At 33.5% G+C, this 18,897-nt stretch overlaps 2 protein-coding genes across 2 annotated transcripts; both read right to left on the bottom strand.

Moving 5' to 3' along the window:
• Positions 1 to 1,272: 1,272 nt before the first annotated feature.
• LOC143060727 (uncharacterized) lies at positions 1,273 to 4,762 on the bottom strand. Its single transcript, XM_076233632.1, has 3 exons — positions 4,364 to 4,762; positions 3,804 to 3,901; positions 1,273 to 2,824 (listed from the first exon to the last, which is right to left on the bottom strand). Exons 1-3 carry the CDS (start codon positions 4,760 to 4,762, stop codon positions 1,273 to 1,275), a joined length of 2,049 nt encoding a protein of 682 aa, XP_076089747.1.
• Positions 4,763 to 14,009: 9,247 nt separating this feature from the next.
• LOC143076792 (uncharacterized) lies at positions 14,010 to 15,589 on the bottom strand. The gene has a single exon (XM_076252702.1). The coding sequence runs from the start codon at positions 15,549 to 15,551 to the stop codon at positions 14,061 to 14,063; it is 1,491 nt and encodes a 496-aa protein (XP_076108817.1). The 5' UTR covers positions 15,552 to 15,589; the 3' UTR covers positions 14,010 to 14,060.
• Between the last annotated feature and the right edge of the window lie 3,308 nt (positions 15,590 to 18,897).

Below are 18,897 nucleotides of genomic sequence, written 5' to 3' on the forward strand. Positions count from 1 at the left end.
CAATCCCGACTAATTATTTCAGCAAATGGCTAGTCCAAGAAACACATCCATTGACAATTAGAAGACCATGAGTTTGTATACAAAGTACATCTTTTTACCTATTATTGCCTATATCATATGGCTGCCTGTAGTTCCCATTCATCGAATAACTAACTGCTCGATCCCAATGATGGTGGAGTTTTAATTATCTGATGGTACCATCAGCTCAGTAGTCAGCACCTCTAAGTTGACTTGAGTTATCATTGATATGTTCATAATTTTAAATTAACTGTTTACAAAACTTTGAATTATTAAAATATTATGGCTTTACTGCCTCATGAATATATTTCCTTAGCTGTATTTGGCAAAACGTTTTTGGAATTTTTGGTCCCCAATGCTCTTCAACTTCGTACTTTATTTGGCCTAATAAACATTTTTTTATTCGACCGTGACATGTTACTGATGAGTCTTTTGTAGACGAAACGTGCGTCTTAATAACATAAACTATTTCCTGGTCTCTATGATGAGTTTATTTACAACCACTGGGTCGATTCCACTGATGGTGGAGTTGTAATTCCCCGAAGGTATCACCAGCCCAGTAGTCAGCACTTCTGTGTTGACTTAAGGTATTATTGATACGTTCATAATTATAAATTAACTGTTTACAAAACTTTGAATTTTTGGAATTACTAAGGATTTTCTATCTCAGAAATAAATTACTTTAGCTGTATTTGGCAAAAAAAAAAATTGTCTTCAATGCTCTTCAACTTCGTTCTTTATTTGGCCGTTTTAAAAAATAATCATTCGAGCGTCACTGATGAGTCTTTTGTAGACGACACGCACGTCTGGCGCAAATATGAAATTTCAATCCTGGCATCTTTGATGAGTGTATTTGAAAACACAGTGTAAAATCCTTAATCCAATCAGTCTTGTTGGCTAAAGCAAAAGAATTCTAAAAACCTTACGCTTTGTGTATTCCTAATAATAATAAGTTTTGAGTGTTCCTTGTAAATAATCAGGTTTAAGCGTTCTTAAAAGCCATTTGAATTTTATTTTAGGTTTGAAAAACTAGCTTTTGGGATATGCCTTAGATTTGATACTTTTTATGTAAGGTACGTGCAAGTTGTATAAAAGAGAGACCATCTATACCAAAGAGATATTCAAACTCACAAGTCGAAATTAAACTGACAATGCCATTCATGTATCAGTAAAGAATGAAAACAATAACATTTTCAAACTTTGTATTTTATAGACAATTTAACCACTTTCACCAACCGATCAATGAAAATAGCTTTAATGTGAGTTGCATTCTTTCCATATCCATTCATCTGAGTAATCGCAATAAAACTCCATAAAGATGTTTGATTCTCTTTCGACTGGAGTGAATTTCCCCTTGAATTGCCAAACCGATAACACAGCATCTCCAAAGTCGTTTCCATACATCAATGGATTATCTGCAGTTACTTTAATAGCTCCAGAGCAAGGAACATAGTGAATTTCACCATCTATCCATTTACGGCATGTCGGTTTACACAATCGTCCGCATGCGTCAGAGGCAGTTATCAATGCTTCTGTTTGCTTATACCCCGTAGGTTTTTCAACAGCGATGTATCCTATATGAGAGGATACAGGAAGTCTGTTGTCAACAAATACATAATCAGTGTATGCACCGTAGTAGTTTAGTCCTGAAGCCTTCACTCTGACCTTGAATGCACCAGATTCGTCTTCTTGGCAATCATAGTATGTAGCTGGGTTACCCGGATGAACAAAATTTTTCAGATTTTTATATTTGTGTTCATCATAAATGTCATATTTGTTTCGATATCCATTAACCTCAGTCTGTGAATTAAAATGAACCTCTTTAGGACGTAGATGAACGACTTTGATTGGTATAAAGGCCCATCTTTTCACATTAGCTGACGAGCAACCTGCAATAAAGCTATTCTGGACTGGTTTTCCCATGCATGGTTCCCGTTCTTGAGGAATGTAGATATTTGCTACATCCGTTGCCTTCACTGTGAAAGTATAGGTATTAGAATTATGGTGCGCACTAGTATCTCGTCTGCCTCTGTTTCCTCTTATTCCGTTATTGGAAGTAATCTGGACATTCCCACCATTGGCTGCAAGAATATAAGGCTGTACTCTATTTCTAAATATTCTGTCAACAGCAGTACATCCAAACAACTGTCTGCCAAAACTTTGACATTGCAAATCAGGTGATCCACAATTAACGTTCTGTTGTGAACAGGTAGGTGAAACCTGGTAATTGCACTGTGATGCTAGCTCACGACCATATCCATCTTGGTTTGTAGGAATACGTCCAAGAAAATTTATAGCTGGCATATTTGTCATTTGAACATTTGCCTGTTGTCCTCCATGGTTAGGTTTATTAGGGTATGCAATGTTATATCCGTGAGAATATCTCCATAACTCCCAAACGTAATCAATATAAGCATGGTAAAACCAGAATACACAATCCCATGGCGCTAATTCAAGCCCTAACATTGTTCCGCCTATGTAAGCGTGAACACTGTCATGGAGCGATTCTAAAGTGTCGAAGTTGGAATTTTCAACTAATTCCTCAATTGTTGGTACATTTATTATATAGGTTAAATTTGTCCATGTGAATAAAGACCCATCATTGCCACCATTTCTGATTATTCTATTGCCTCTAAGATCCCTAACTCCACCACAGATACCAGAGTCGACGAATCCGTTCAGTTCACCAAGGTATTCATCAGTCCAGAGTATAGAATTTTCAGGTCTATCCATATTAGCTTCAAAAGTTGTGTCCCAATACGGGAGTGTTATTCCAGGTTCATATTTTTGTAAAACTCTTTCTAGTCTGGAAAGCAATTTAAAAAAAAGAAGATATGATTACAATGCCAAGTGTGAAATTAAAATCATGGGAATTATTAAGAAACAAAATAAAAAAAAATTAGATTTGAACGTAGCTATTCATACTTATATAAAGTCCTTTAACATCATGAAGATTGTTTCTGTCATACGACTGACTAACTTAACGTATTTTACTGCACCAATTGCGCATTATGACAATCAATATCTCGTGTGTGATGATCTAAGTAAAAAGCAATTGAAAATCTTATACAATGAAATATTCTTGATTTTAAATTATGTATTTTTATTATATTCTATAATATGTATTTTAGTAATCCTATGAAATTCGGACATACATGTACGACAATTGCCAATTCTGCAACGAGAGGACATCAAATCAATTCAACAGCCATCTTAAATGGTAACTGTGCAAATTCACGTAATCGGATTCCAGAAAAGTTGAGACAGAATTGATTTTAAAAAATCAGCATGTAAAACCTGCACTCCAACTTCGTACTTTATTTGGCCTTTTTAACTTTTTTGGATTCGAGCGTCACTGGTCAGTCTTTTGTAGACGAAACGCGCGTCTGGCGTATATACTATATTTAGTCCTGGTATCTATGATGAGTTTATTTACATACATCTTTAGATTTGCTAAATGTTAAATGTAAGTTTCATGTTGTTGTTGTTATGTTTTTTATTATTATTATTATTATTTAATAGAAAAAACATAGGGTATGGCGTATCAATCCATGATGGCCAAAAATCAGTACATACACAACAAAAAACAAACCCACATTAAGCAAAAGAACGGCGCTTTTAGTAGGACTAGTTGTAATATTTTCATGATACAATGCTTGTTAACTTGTGCACGATAAAAGAAACTACCCTGCTGGATTCCGACTTCAACATCCACGTTTTTATGTTTGCAGAATTCGATAATGTGACGCACTGCCATTTGGAAAAAAAAGAAATATAATAATTACATAAGAAGCAGGAATCGATGATATCCGGGGAAGGCTGGTCCGTTGTGACTGGTAGTTCGGATGTTTTCGTTGTGAAATCTAGCGACCAATCCAAAATCCTGAAAATGACAGGTACATGTTTGTAATGAGATGTAGAAAACTGTAGTTTTTTTTTAATGTTCAAAGTTGACAAATTTATTGTAGTTAAATTGGTTGGGATTTTTTTCAATATGAACCGCGCTAAATGACCTGTCTTTGTAACTATGATACACTCATTTTAACATTCTATATATCACTAGTACTAAACGACTTTAGTCTATGCTAGTATAATTACAAAATATACACCAATACTCTTCAATGTGTTTTTTTTTTCTTTTTTTTCGGAGGGGAGAGGCTGGATCTAAGTACACCGGATGGTTTCGATTTAAACAAAAAGGCAGGTTACCATGAACTTATGGGGAGAGTGGTAGTCATGAACAAAAGGATGAATATTTGGTTCTGGTGGACAGTTGTCTCATTGGCAAGTATATCACATATCTCATTCTTAACCAAGACAAGTAACAAATGTCCATAAAACTTACTCCCGAGTCATATGCCCTTCTCCATGCTCTGCGTAATCGCTGCCGTTCCGCACGGGTTAGCATTCTAAGTTCTTTTCGGAATGGACTATATCTTGTTTGCCTTTTTGTTCGTTTCCTTGATGTTTCTTCACATAACAGTTTTCCAAATAAGTTGCTAATGTCCGATATAGTTGTATTATCATTCGGGTGATCACATTTTTGCAAGTTCGGTCCTGACATCCAAAGATATCTTGAAACACAGGTATTACAAACAGACTCGCTAGGAGATTTTGTGACATCTTGATACTTAGTTTTCATTCTCAAACAATCGCGTAAAGATGGCGGCAGCTCAATCTCTTCTATGAAGCATCTTCCGACACTGGTATAAGTCAATAACAGTAAAATACATGTACACAACATGATATTTGCTGATTATGATTTTGTCTTGATCTAGTTTTAGTTTGCGTATGTTCCTTCAATACGCTCAAATCTTTTGTCATAGAAACATACAGAAATTATTTTCTAAGACAAGAATAAAAAAAAGATACTGTACCGTGCCTTCTGAATGCCTAAAATTTCACATCCATCTGTAAGTTAACCATGCTTATATATAACACATGTTTTCGTCATGACTTTTAATTTTTTGAACTATTTTTCATTGGATTTTACGGACTATTAAGAGCAATGTACTATTTTAATACATGTGTAGGCATTAATATTTTGTCAAAACAATAGATTATGACTATAAGCTGAGTTGTCTTTACATGAGAAAACATTACTGACGTGGGCATTTGATATTCTTTTAACTTTAAACTTTAAAATCCATCCATCCTTGTGATAGAATCGAGAGAAATTGAAACAGGTTGGTGTTTGAAGGAGTATACCTCTAATTTGAAAGTTGTACTTTATTAAATGTCACGGGAAGTAGTATCACCGACTACTGAAGCCATTTCAAATCAGTTCGTACGTCAAAATTGTAACATCTGAAAGATTTAGTAATTAGGTAACATACATGAATGGTATTTTGCTGCCTTTTCCTTCTTCTGTTGAAAGTTTTAAAAATATTTAACAAAAGCATGTGGAACAGGTAACTGGTTTTAAAGAAATCAGCTGTTAATCAGAATTTTAAAAACGCATTAACGAAATCTCACGCATTCGTAGCAAATGCTCACCTGCTTCAGCATAAGTCGAATTAATGATTTCAAGAATATGCAACAGTGGAAACACATTATTTTTCTTCGTTCAGTAACAATTGACCATGTTCCCGTGAAAGGAACATTTAATGCACGTGTGTTAAATTATTTGCATTTTTCTGTATAGATAACAGGATTTGTCTTGATTTTAAATGTTTTAACGCCCATTTTAAGCAACTCATTTAGGCTATTTCGTGGCGGTCAGTATTTATTGGTGGAGGAATTCGGAGTGCCCAGAGAAAACCACCGACCTGGAAACCGCCGATAGAAAAACTGACAATTCTAGTCAATTCAGATTGGGAGTCGAGTGCAATTGCACGAGCGGGGTTCGAACTCACAACCTTAGTGATTACAGTGGTAACTAATTAAACCACTCGGCCACTAAGGTCCCTAAATAACAGGAAATCGAAGGTATATGTCAAAGAGATGTATAGTAAAACAACAATCTTTACACTGAATCCTTGCGATCTTTGATGTGTATTGATTGATGATTTAGTCTTAGATGCTTGATTTTTTTATAAGTTGTTATTGGATTTAAACTAGTTTTCAGTAAATGCGAGCACTCTCAGATCTGTACTTAGTTTCTTTTTATTGTTGTGATAAACAAGTACCCGGTTACGTCCACTCTATGTTTTTGTTACATGTATTTCTAGGAGGCTGTAATTCAGTGGTTGTCGTTTGTTGCTGTGTTACATATTTGTTTTTCGTTCATTTTTTTGTACAATAATTAGGCCGTATTTTTTTCTCATTTTAATTGTTTTACAATTTTCATTCAGGGCATTTTATAGCTGACTATGCGGTTAGGGCTTTGCTCATTGTTGAAGGACATACTGTGACCTAAAGCTGATAATTTCAGTGTTATTTCGGTCTCTTGTGGAGCGTTGTCTCATTGACATCAACCACATCTACTTTTTTGTGAGTTTGATGTTGTTCCCAAACTTTTTTTTTAGCAAATCCATTTAACAAAAAAAAAAAACCAGAGTGGACATTGACGGGTACGTTTACATCCCCACAGCAAAAATACTCTAAATACAAATCTTAGAGTACTCACTGTTACTTACAGCTACTTCAAAGCTAATTACAACTAATAAAAAAAAATCATGCATCTAAGGCTGAAAGACATCTAATGAATGTGTTTACCAAATTTCAAGTTGTTCTAACAGTTCCTTAGAAAATCTTGGACGTAATTCAATGCACGGTCATTATGTATAAGATCTCTGTTGAACTAGAAAGACCTAAAATATGTGCATGCCAGGAACAAAAGAACAAAACCAGGAATGAAGACAGTAAGAATGCATAGAAACTTGTCAAAAACCATTGCTAAGTATTAGATGTCTTTCAGCCTTAGATGCATGATCTGTTTATTTAGTTGTAATTAGCTTTGAAGTAGCTATAAAAGACTCCGAAATAATTATGTAAAACAATTCAAACGAGAAAACTAACGGCCTAATTTATGTACAAAAAATGAACGAAAAACAAATATGTAATACATAAACAAACGACAACCACTGAATTACAGGCTCCTGACTTGGGACAGGCACATACATAGAGAATGTGACGGGGTTAAACATGTTAGCGAGATGTATCCCAACCCTCACCATAACCTGGGTCAGTGGTGTAACAGTACAATAAAAGAACCAACTATAAAAATCAGTTGCTAAAGGCTAAACTCATCAGATGGATAAAAATACAAATACCACAAATACAAGTGGATGAGGCCAGGGTATTTGCACCAACAAAAAGACACTAAGTAAAGATCTGAGATTTCTCACAGTTATTGACAGCTAGTTCAAATGCACTAACAACTAACAAATCATGCATTTAAGACTTAATTATCAATCAGTACACATCCAACTAGTCCAACACATCGAAGCTAGTTCAAAGGCACTAACAACTAAAAAATCATGCATTTAAGACTTAATTATCAATCAGTACACATCCAACATCAAATGGATTTATTTTCAAGACGCATAAACAGTCAGAGAATAACATGACATTGTTCAATGCTAAGATACAGGTATTTACAGATTGTTGATCCATGAATGTGTATCTGTATATAACAATAATATTTAGTTTACTTTTAATTTACTGATAACAAAATCAATATTAATACCAATAAAAATAATATTCAATGATCTAATTACAGTGTTGAATTGGTAACCTTATTGGAATAATTTTATTTAAAGGATCGATAAGTTTACTAGGATCGTTTCTAAATTTCCGGGCACGGTAAATAACATTTCCGTAAAAATGAGGATGTGCTATCCCGTTTAAAATAAGTTTTCTACAGGTACAAGCAAACTTCAAAAACCAAATCTTTATATCTAAGGAGGAAAGTAATTTGTGGTAACGAAATCCCTGGCTTAATAATTTGCGAGTAAATAGATTACGTTCGTTAAAATAAAAAACGACAAAAAGACACGGGCATAGTGTAAGAGTTGTGAAATGTAAACACCGTAATGTATTAATAAGGTTTATTATGAATACTGAGTTTTCTTCCAAAGAAGATTTTTATTTAATCTCTGGCTTAAAAATCCTTTTCTTGGTGGTCAATTTTTATTGATTGAGGATGGCGGAATACGTGGAACAGGAGTAGCAAGTATATTACTATGAGGTTTTTGATTTTTTTAGGGTTTTTACAAGATGAGGTAATAACATGTTTATGACATATATATACATATCATATTATTACTATCTAGTGGAAAACTCTCAAATTTTTCACCTGTCGTACATGTTAACATACAAAACTATAGAGTTTTTGAAGTTTTCCTTATCTGGTGATTCATGACTTGAGAGTTTTACAAGATGATGCAATAACATGTTTTTGACTTCACATTATACCTAGAAAACTCTCAAATGTTTGTCACTGTAGTACATGTTTTAACATACGGATAAAGTTAATTTGTGATATCAGAAACATGTCATTGCATTTTTTACAGTAATTTAATTTAATCATAAATTATTTTATTTTAAATTGAAATTATCTAATTTTAATTGATTTTATTCTAAATTCTAATTATTTATTTTTATTTTTTTTCTAATTTCTTCTATTCTATATAATTATTTGTTTTACTTTGTATATAAAATAAACTCATCATAGACACCAGGACTAAATTTTATATATACGCCAGACGCGCGTTTCGTCTACAAAAGACGTTCGAATCCAAAAAAGTAAAAAAGGCCAAATAAAGTACGAAGTTGAAGAGCATTGAGGAGCAAAATTCCTTTCTCTCTCTTTTAGATCTAACGCATAAAGGTTCCGTATGTTAACATGTACTACAGTGACAAACATTTGAGAGTTTTCTAGATATAATGTGAAGTAAAAAAAAAAACATGTTATTGCATCATCTTGTAAAACTCTCAAGTTGGTGAGGAAAACGTCTAAAACTCTATAGTTTTGTATGTTAACATGAACGACAGGTGAATTTGAGAGTTTTCTACTAGATAGTAATAATATGATGTCATAAACATGTTATAACCTCATCTTGTAAAAACCCTAAAAAAAATCCAAAACCCCATAGTAATATACTTACTACTAACAGGGCCGTAACTATCGATGAAGCAGACAAGGCAATCTGAATTTTTGGCCAAAAAAAAAATTGGAAAAAGTTAGGAATGCAGGGGTGAAAAACATCTTTGCACCATTCAACAATTAAGTAATGCATACTTCGAATAGTAATAAATCAGTATTGGTGTCCAGCTTGTGTACTCTTATTTCAACTACGTTACAAATGTATGTATCGAAATCTCTGACTGATTACTCAGTATCGCCAATAAACCGGCATTTGGGTCTGCAATTATTCATTTCCCGCAAATCTACCCTTAGGGTTTGAAAGACATGGTGTAGATCAACAATGACCGAGGACAGATTATGTGTTTTAGTCATGATTCACGACGGTCCATCGTACGAACAATGTAGGACAAGTAAAGGCGGAACGATTGGATCTAAAAGGAACAAGAAAAGTTGAACTAGCGTTCACCGACAGCATCCATTCTTTGGTATTTATTAAAAATGTTATCAAAATGAGCGGGTTTTTTTTTTTTATTACAGCGTTAACCACACACACTTGTTCCACTTTTTGTTGAGCCTGCGACAAGTCTCAAAAGCGAGACTTAGCGATCCAACATTCCGTCGTCGGCGTCGTCCACAAATATTCACTCTATGTTTAAAGTTTTTGAAATTTAAATAACTTTCTTAAACTATCATGGATTTGTACCAAACTTGGACAGAAGCTTGTTTATGATCAATAGCTAGTATCTAAAAGGTAATGTTGTAAAAAAGTATTTCCTGTTTATTCTTGTATTACTTTTAAATGGACTCCAGTTTACATACAGCCTGCAATTAAAGTTTTTAAAACATTTATTAGATTCAAAAATCATCCACGATTTTTACCAAACTTGGACAGAAGCTTCCTGCAATCAAAAGATAGTCTCTTGAGGAACATTTTAAATATCGATTCTCCCATAGACAACAGCAAAATAGCGAGATACTGAGTTCCGTGGAACCCTCGCAACTGTTTCTACTTTTAAACATGTACCCTACTGTAAATGGATACATGTGTTGATGGAATAAAATTCGAGGCAAGTATCTATCAGCCGGCTCTGGTTGTCTAATGCATTTCTTCGTACAGTAAATATGAAACAAAAACGATAAATAAGTCACAAAAATGAAGGTTATTAGACATATTTCGAACCCTAATATTGCAACTTTTGACCGGGGGGCTTTGCTAGGGTCCCCAAGACCCCTGTCGCCTCTGTTTTGGGGACCCAGTTACGACCATGTGGAAAGAACCACCGGTCTTCGGAAGGAAAAGTTGCAATCCTTGGTAAAAGAAATAAATGCACAATAGTGACGAAAGAGGCGTTAAACTCCAACCAATCTACCATCATATGGCCAAGTCTAAATTGTTAACATATTCCGATTTGTTATATTAGAAAATTTAAACAATGCTTTATTGTGTGATGTTGTTTATCAAGGAATGCGTGTGTTTTTGACCTAAAAAATTCTAAACAAAGGCCTTATCCCATCGCTTTGTCGTTAAATGATTTGAAAATATAGAGAATAAACTCGTCATAGATGACGAAATGAGGTTTCAACACTGTGCGGCAAATTCGACTTTATATGCATAAGAATTTTCTTTTTAGGTTCCTAGGTCTTGTTTTTCTAGCTCCTCACGAAGTCATGGTTTTATTTAAGAATTCAAAGGTTTTTTTCGTAATTTTATTGGGTTGTTAAAGTGTTGACCGAAGCACATTTTGTATGAAGCGCTTCAAAATGTGCCCACAATCAAAATTTTTACAACCATACTCAAATACAAAAGGAGAGATTCTATTCTCTAGCTACAGAATTATTCTTCAACTTTGTAATTTTAAATTCTATTAAAGTTTTCGGTTTATTTTCTTATGCATTACTGCGAGGTTGGCCTTGGCTTGTCATAAATGCTGAAATTTGTAATGATGATGTTTTTCCATTAACAAACAAATAGTTCCATTTAAATATCATTAAGGACTAGAAATTAAAGAAACAACAGACACGGCTTCCTCTGTCTCGTTTTATACTGAAACCTCTAATTTGACAAGAGCGGTCATATCAGTACCAGAATGTATGACAAATGAGACGATTTTAGTGTCTGAGCAGAAAGTTGATGAACCAAGGGTATGTCAAGGAATGTATCGTCCTTTTTCTATAAGAAAACGTTCGTCGTAAGATACCAAGACCATGTTGATAAATATTCCGTATCAACTTCATAATTAACATTGTCTTCAAGTATAGATTTCAGGAACTGGAATTGTTTATCATCTGTATAACAGTTATTTCATTCTTTTATTTGTCTTTGTAAATTATTACTTTTACGATTTAGTCATTTTTTGGTAGTGTTCATTTGACGTGGCTCAGTACCTGTGCATCCCGTCATTGTGTTGTTTTGCAGCGGTAATTTTTTTTTTTTGTATTCTTGTCTTTCGTTTTTGCTTATGTGCTTTGTCTGTAAACCCTTTTATTATTTCTTTCTTTACATATTTGTTTGTTTTTACGGTGATTAAGATAATAACATAATGTTGACTGCTGTACCCCTATTTTTTACATTATAACATATTATGTCTGTATGTTTTGCTCTCGCATCATTTCAATATAATAGAATTTTATGAGACTGTCATTGTGACAAGAGAGCGGAGGTTTAGCTAGCAATAAACCCAGGTTCAATCCTTCATTTTCTAAATAAGAGAATACCTGTACCAAGTCAGGAATATGACTGTTGTGATCCATTTGTTGGATTCATTTGAGCTTTTGATTTTGTCATTTGCTTAAAGGGACTTTCCGTTTAGAATTTTCATTGGCGTTTGGTATTGATTTTTTTATATTTTTTTTTATATTGAAATAAAAAACTTATTTTGGAATGCCTCTCAATTTCTGACTGCCATTCAAATTCACAGATTCTAGTGAACACTCAAAACTAACGTAATTATTAAACATTCCAGAAGTATATATAGAGAAAAGAGCTTCGGTCGAATAAAAATTGTAAAGCGTTATTTCCTTTTTCTAACACTGCTGGTAGATCTCGAGCAAAATGAACCACATATGATAGGCTATTCATTTATGTCGTTTTGGCATATGTCTCCACACGTATTTTACGTATTTTTTAAATCCATAAACTGTTTGAGCATTTTTTTATAGATGCTATAATACAGAATAGTGTTTCGGATGTACCAAACTTATAAAGTGTTGTTTTTTTCGCTATTATATGATTGATACAACTTCTGGTACGCTTTTAGTCCCCGAGTGTATCGTCACTTCAAGTAGTCAGTGCTTCGGTAATGACAAGTTTTATAGCACACTTTTTTTTAATTTCCGTTAATGCATAATCAATAATTTACTCTGAAACTAAGGTTCCAACTCACACCGCTTAGATATAATTGGCTATTATTTATTTTAGCCCTTTTGTTCAAACAGCCTATCACGTATTCAAGTATTTATATATTCAAGGCTTCTAATGTTTGGTGCTTTGAGCGTCCCTGTTTAGGTAAATTCAGAAAAGCACTCTATACACGCTCCAATAGTTATAATATTCATTTACATTACTCATTATTGATTTTAACAAAGTAAATCGATGGGTGTCTCTTGTGGAACTTTTTACCAATCTATATCTAGATAAGTACATCTCAGGTTTTTGGTTAGTTAGTGTTGCTCAATTGTTTTTCTGTGGTTTATACTGTGTTACTTTTGCTTTTTGTTTTTCCTTTGACTTTGTAGTTCATTTACGAATATTGACTGTTTTTTCAATTCGATTTTTGGCACAGTCTGAACCTCAAAGACACTTATAAACTCGAACAGTCCATACGTCCACACTTTGTCATCCTACATTATTCGAAGTTTTGATATATGAATAATTGTGACACTTTTTGTTTGATACGACTTTGAGATCGAATAACTAATTATGCATATATATTACCACATATATGTTTAGAGATTGTTTTAGATAGATTTAAGAAGATGTGGTATGCGTACCAATGAGACAACGCTCCATCCAAGTCGCAATTAGAAAAGTAAACCATTAAAGGTCAAAGTACGGAGCAGGCTATCAAGAGCCCCGAAAATGACTAGTGCAGAACCATTCAAACAGGAAAACCAACAGACTAATCTTTTTAAAAAAGAGAGACAGAAATGCTTGAATGAATCACATCAACAAACGACAACCACTGAACAACAGGTTCCTGGCGTAGGACAGGTGCAAACAAATGCAGTGGGTTTAAATGTGTAAACAGGCGCCAACCCTAATCTGAAATAATAGTGCTACAAATAAAAGATGCATATTTGTCAGTTTGTTTGTGCTTCGACTACTGGTCAGTTTTAAAATGTATTATTTCGTCTTCACAATTATTCGAAATACCTTAAGAATTTTCTTATGCAAGGCATATATTACCTTAGCCGTATTTGGCACAACTTTTTGAGAATTTTGGGTCTTCAATGCTCTTCAACTTTATACTCGTTTGGCTTTCTAACTAATTTGATCTGAGCTTCTCTAAAACATCTATGGAAATAATTAGTATCCACAACTATATACCGTCCTTAGGTTATGAAGTTTGAAAGTACCACAGAAGGCAAGCTTTGATTGTTGATGAAATAAATAATGATAATTTCTTTAACAAAAGTTTTCGTTGAGTATTGGTATACTCAGTAATATAACAGTGTTTGTAACGCCCCTTATTCATTTCAGTGAAGGCAGATAAGGTTCTTCTTCTTTTGATGAAATGCCATCAGAATAGTATTATCTGATCACATAACGTAAACTATGTTTGTTTTAAATCTGCGTAAAGTAAACTCTTGTGGATGGTTGTCTCATTGGCAATCATACCACATCTCTTTTTTTTTTTATATATTATTCAAATGTTCATGTAAAAATATTATCACGAAATAAAAGAAGAGACAATATCTTTTATTTTTATCACAATTCAATTTTTATTCAGATTCTGCGCTATTTTCTCACATTTCTACAATTAACAAATTGTATAAAATCAACTACAAAACATTAACGTTTGTATGTATTTCTTTGTTTCCACATCCATTCATTTGAATAATCGCAGAAAAATTCCATAAATATATTTGATTCATTTTCGATCGGTGTGAAATCTTCATTAAATTCCCAAATCGATAATACACCATCCCCGAAGTCGTTTCCGTACATTAACGGACTCTGTTGGGTGACTCTAATGGCTCCGGAACATGGAACATAATAAAGTTTACCTTTAACCCATTGGCGACATCTTGGTTTACACAATCGTCCGCATGCGTCAGAGGCAGTTATCAATGCGTCTGTAGGTGTATAAGATGTAGGTTTTTCAACAGCGATGTACCCGATATGAGAGGATATTGGAAGTCTGTTGTCAACGAACACATAATCAGTGTATGCACCGAAGTAACTTAATCCAGTAGACTTTAGTCTTACTTTAAATGCACCGGATTCATCTTCTTGGCAATTATAGTATGTTGCTGGATTACCAGGTCGAACAAGCTTTTTCAAATGATTATATTTGTGCTCATCATACATATCATATCTGTTCTTGTTACCGTTGGTTTCGGACTGTGAAGTAAAGTGGACCTCTTTTGGACGCAAATGAACAACTTTAATTGGTATAAATGCCCATCTTTTCACGTCAGCTTTTGAACAACCAGCTACAAAATTATTTTGAATTGGTTTTCCCATGCATGGTTCATGTTCTTGTGGAAAGTAGATATTTGTTATTTCCGTTGATTGGATTACTATAGATACAGTGTTTTTAATAGTAGTTAGATGGATATTAGTGGTATCTCTTTTTGTCCTTTTTCCTTCATGGTGATCATCTAAATCAAGCTTGACTTTTCCACCTTGGGCAGCTTTTAAATAAGGTGCCACACTATGTCTGAATATTCTATCAACAGCAGTACATCTAAAGGACCCATCAATGCGTCGGCATTGCAAATCAGGTGATCCACAATACAGATTATGTTGTGAACAAGTAGGTGTCATTTGGTATTGGGTCAAAGATGCGAGCTGATGACCATAACCGTCCTTGTTGGTCGGAATATGGCCAAGAAAATCTATATAAGGCATATTTTCCATTGGTACTTCGGCCTCCTGTATTCTTTTGTTAGGTTTATAGGGATAGTCAATGTTGTAACCATGGGTATACCTCCATAATTCCCAAGTATAATCTATATAAGCATGTTGAAACCAGAAAACACAATCCCATGGGGCTAATTCTAGTAAGGACATTGTACCCCCTACATAATTGTGAACATTGCCATGAAGCGATTCCATAGTATCGTAACTAGAATCTTCAACTAAATCGTCAATGGTTTGTTTGTTCAAGACATACGTTAAATTAGTATGCGTGAATAATGCACCACCATTCCCACCATTTCTTACGATTTTATTACCCCTAAGGTCCCTAAACCCCCCACAAATACCAGTGTTGACGAATCCGTTTATTTCCCCAAGGTATTCATTATTCCAGAGTATGGAATTTTCAGGTTTATCCATATTAGCTTCGACAGTAGTGTCCCAATACGGGAGAGATACTTCTGGATCAAAACTCTGTAAAATTCGTTCTAATCTAAAAAAAGAATATTTATAAAATGTAATTCCTTGAAAAAGGTCGACAATAACTTTTGTATGTTACAAATTTAAACAAATGTAAAATATTATTATCGTGAGTGTGCTATTTACAAGTTAACCATTTTGTAAAAATTTTAAGACGCTTCGAGTTGATCAAATGTATAGAGAAAAAAATTAAATACGAAATCGGTAACCAGTTTTGTTTCTTTGTTGACTTTTAAACTTTAGCTAATTTGTTGAACAAATCTTCAATCTTAATTCTTAATGCAATATTCTTGTAAGCAGCCTAAAAATATTTTCGAGCTGAAGGGGTAATGAGCCCACTAACTCCCGTTGTAGTACGCTACTAAAAGACAACAGAGATCGTGAAAAAAGCAAGAATAAGTCCTGCATGCTAGATTGAACATTTATGGCAACACGATGCTTAAATATTCTTTCTGATTTTTATATATTTCTTATAATAGACATGGGATATATCTGAATACCTGTCACACGTTTATTTTGTACTTTTGAATATTTATAACCTACATTATTTTTACTTTTTTTATTAATATCTTTTAAAACTTAACATTTATCATATTACATTTTTCCCCAACTGATTAGTTGAAGGTATACTCAGTATGTTGTCTAACAGTCAGAAGCACAACGTATTAATGAGAGCATGTTTCATCTTCCGCTTGAAGTCTGTTTTTACAGCATTTGTCATTAAAAAAAACGAACACTCTTGCTGGAGGATTGTGAGAGTTTTCATCGAGCAAAAATAAGTTGAAAAAAAACAGATCATGTTCTTAAAGATTGAAGAAATGTGCATATTTACATCAGTAGTAAAAATCTGTAATAACCAGGAAAGGCAGGTCCGCTTTGTGCAGCATTTCTGCTGTTGTCGTTGTGAAATCTAACAAGCCAGCCAAAATACTAAAAATGAAATGTATGCATTATAAAGACACCATTCAAACATTTTAGTTACACAACAAAGTTAGAAAAAATCAATAATTTAAATACAATAGGTCGTCTGTGTTTTCTGATTTTTGGTAAAGACTCAATGATTCGATTATCAAGTAGGATGTGTTGTCTTGAACTCGTAGACTTATTTTAGCCCATTATGATATCTTATCTTTACTGCATAGAAACAATGTTTGCTATCTTCGGTTAAATTCTATTAAAAGCAATATTAAAATGGTGCAGTGTACCTTTTTTTTTAAAAAAAAAAGCCACAACTGGACCAAAGAAACAGCCCAAAGTCACAAATTGGTTTTCAACAAAGCGGAAAAATACCTGACCCCGAATTAAGTCCCCTAAGCAAAAATAATGACTAGTTCAGTGGGAATGGATGTCACACTAAACTCGAAAATATGTAAACAAATTAAAATTTTAAAAAACCCATAAAAGACTAACAACGACCATAGTTTATTTATAGGAAAACCATTAAAATATCGACAAATATTGCATTTCTATTTTTCAAAATAATATTTATAAAATGTTTGATACTATATCATAGATATATTTCTTTAAAGGTTAATTTTATAAAGCGATTGGCGAGTTTGTTATTAATTATATCAAAATTCAGTCACGAACGGGTTTGTGATGACATGAGCAACACGACGGATGCAGGCACTTTTATCTTGGTCAATTTTGTACTTACTCCACTTTTGTAGGCTTTTGCCCAGGCTCTTTGTAATCGTAGTCTTTCTCCACGTGTTAACATTCTAATTTCTTTACGATATAGAGCTTTTCCTGCTTGACGCTTTGTTCGCTTTCCTTTGATTTCATCATGTAGAAGTTTTCCAAAATAGTTACTTATGTCCGATACAGTTATATTATCGTTCGGGTGATCACATTTTTGCAAGTTCGGTCCTTCCTTCCACAGAAATCTTGTTATACAATTATTACAGACGGACTCACTGGGTGATTTAGTAACGTCTTGGTATTTACTCTTCATCATCAAACATTCTTTTAAAGATGGCGGCAATTGTATTTCTTCTATCAAACACCTTCCTAAACTGACCAAAGACAGCAGAAGCCAAATACGCAAACACAGCATGGTAAAACCTGAAAAAATATAATGATGTACAATAACAGATCTTACTGATATTCTTGTTATCACTTTTTTTTTAAATGTACCAATAGTCTTGTGTTAAATGCATTACAGAATATAAAAAGAGAAAACAGTCTCTTCCTGATTCTGTTATGCAATCACTTTTGACTTATCTGACTAATCGTTGGTGGAAATATCTCCTTATTTCTATACTGACTTTTACAGATTTAAACTTTAAGATACTATACATTTCGGGTCGAACAAAATCGATTTTTCAATTCACATGCAGCGACTTAAGAAAATCATGAAAATGAACAGCAACTGGACAATTCTAATTATCAACGATATTTTAGTTCGGTCTAGTTGAAAATATTTGTTTCTTTTTTCAATATATTTCAGTATTAGTTTTTCGTTAAGTCAATTATTAAATACAAATTTCGCTCGCACCAGTTTTTACCTCCCCTCCGTTCCAAAGAAGTATGTTCGTTGTTGCCTATTGATATTTAAAGAAATGTGATCTCGATGAAGTCCCTGTGTGTGTAATATTTATTAATTTTACTCATACTTATATGATTCAAATACCTATTCAATTATGTTATATTTCTTAATAAGTAACAGTTGCATTTGTTCATTAAATTTTACGGTGACTTCTCGTAGTTATTAAGCTCTATATTATATTTTGATATCTGCTAAGCGAAAATGCATATTATTCACAAAACAATGGAACCTTATGAAAGTAATAGAGTATAACACAGCGAAAATAATGTAGGCGCCCATACATAAGAAATCATGACTTAGCATAATTTGATGGGTTCATTTGTCTCTCTCATTAAATGATTTTAACAGTCTCTAATTAAGGTTGATGTGTTGGTGTGAATGATCAAGTAAAATAACTTGCTAACATGTAGGTTAACCCCGGATACTTGGGGGACAGAACTAATTTTTTGCCTCCCCCTTTTCTCAAAATATTTATTCCTGTTTTCAATGTTAGACTTTCATAAATATGCTAGAAAAAAAACTTTATTTACTATCAATTGTTTATTTAATATCCACAGCCGTCATTGGTAATAATTATATAGATGGAAAGTAATCTACTCCGTTGCACGCCACCTATTTTCCAATGTGAATTCTTGGAGGATATCAATAGATATATGAAGATGTGGTACATGTAACGAGTGCCAATGAGACGACTCTTCATCCAATGCCTCATTTATAAATATTTACTTTGCTTGGGCA

The sequence above is a fragment of the Mytilus galloprovincialis genome, chromosome 1 (assembly GCF_965363235.1).
Source record: "Mytilus galloprovincialis chromosome 1, xbMytGall1.hap1.1, whole genome shotgun sequence".
Taxonomy (NCBI): domain Eukaryota; kingdom Metazoa; phylum Mollusca; class Bivalvia; order Mytilida; family Mytilidae; genus Mytilus; species Mytilus galloprovincialis.

Bases quoted from the DNA above. Each gene is read 5' to 3' on its own strand.
- LOC143076792 (XM_076252702.1), bottom strand. From the start codon at position 15,551: ATGGATAAACCTGAAAATTCCATACTCTGGAATAATGAATACCTTGGG.
- LOC143060727 (XM_076233632.1), bottom strand. From the start codon at position 4,762: ATGTTGTGTACATGTATTTTACTGTTATTGACTTATACCAGTGTCGGA. The intron at 3,902-4,363 runs GTAAGTTTTATG...TGTCATTTTCAG, and splicing joins GAAGGGCATATGACTCGGGA to GATTTTGGATTGGTCGCTAG. The intron at 2,825-3,803 runs GTAATTATTATA...ATTGCTTTCCAG, and splicing joins CATCGATTCCTGCTTCTTAT to ACTAGAAAGAGTTTTACAAA.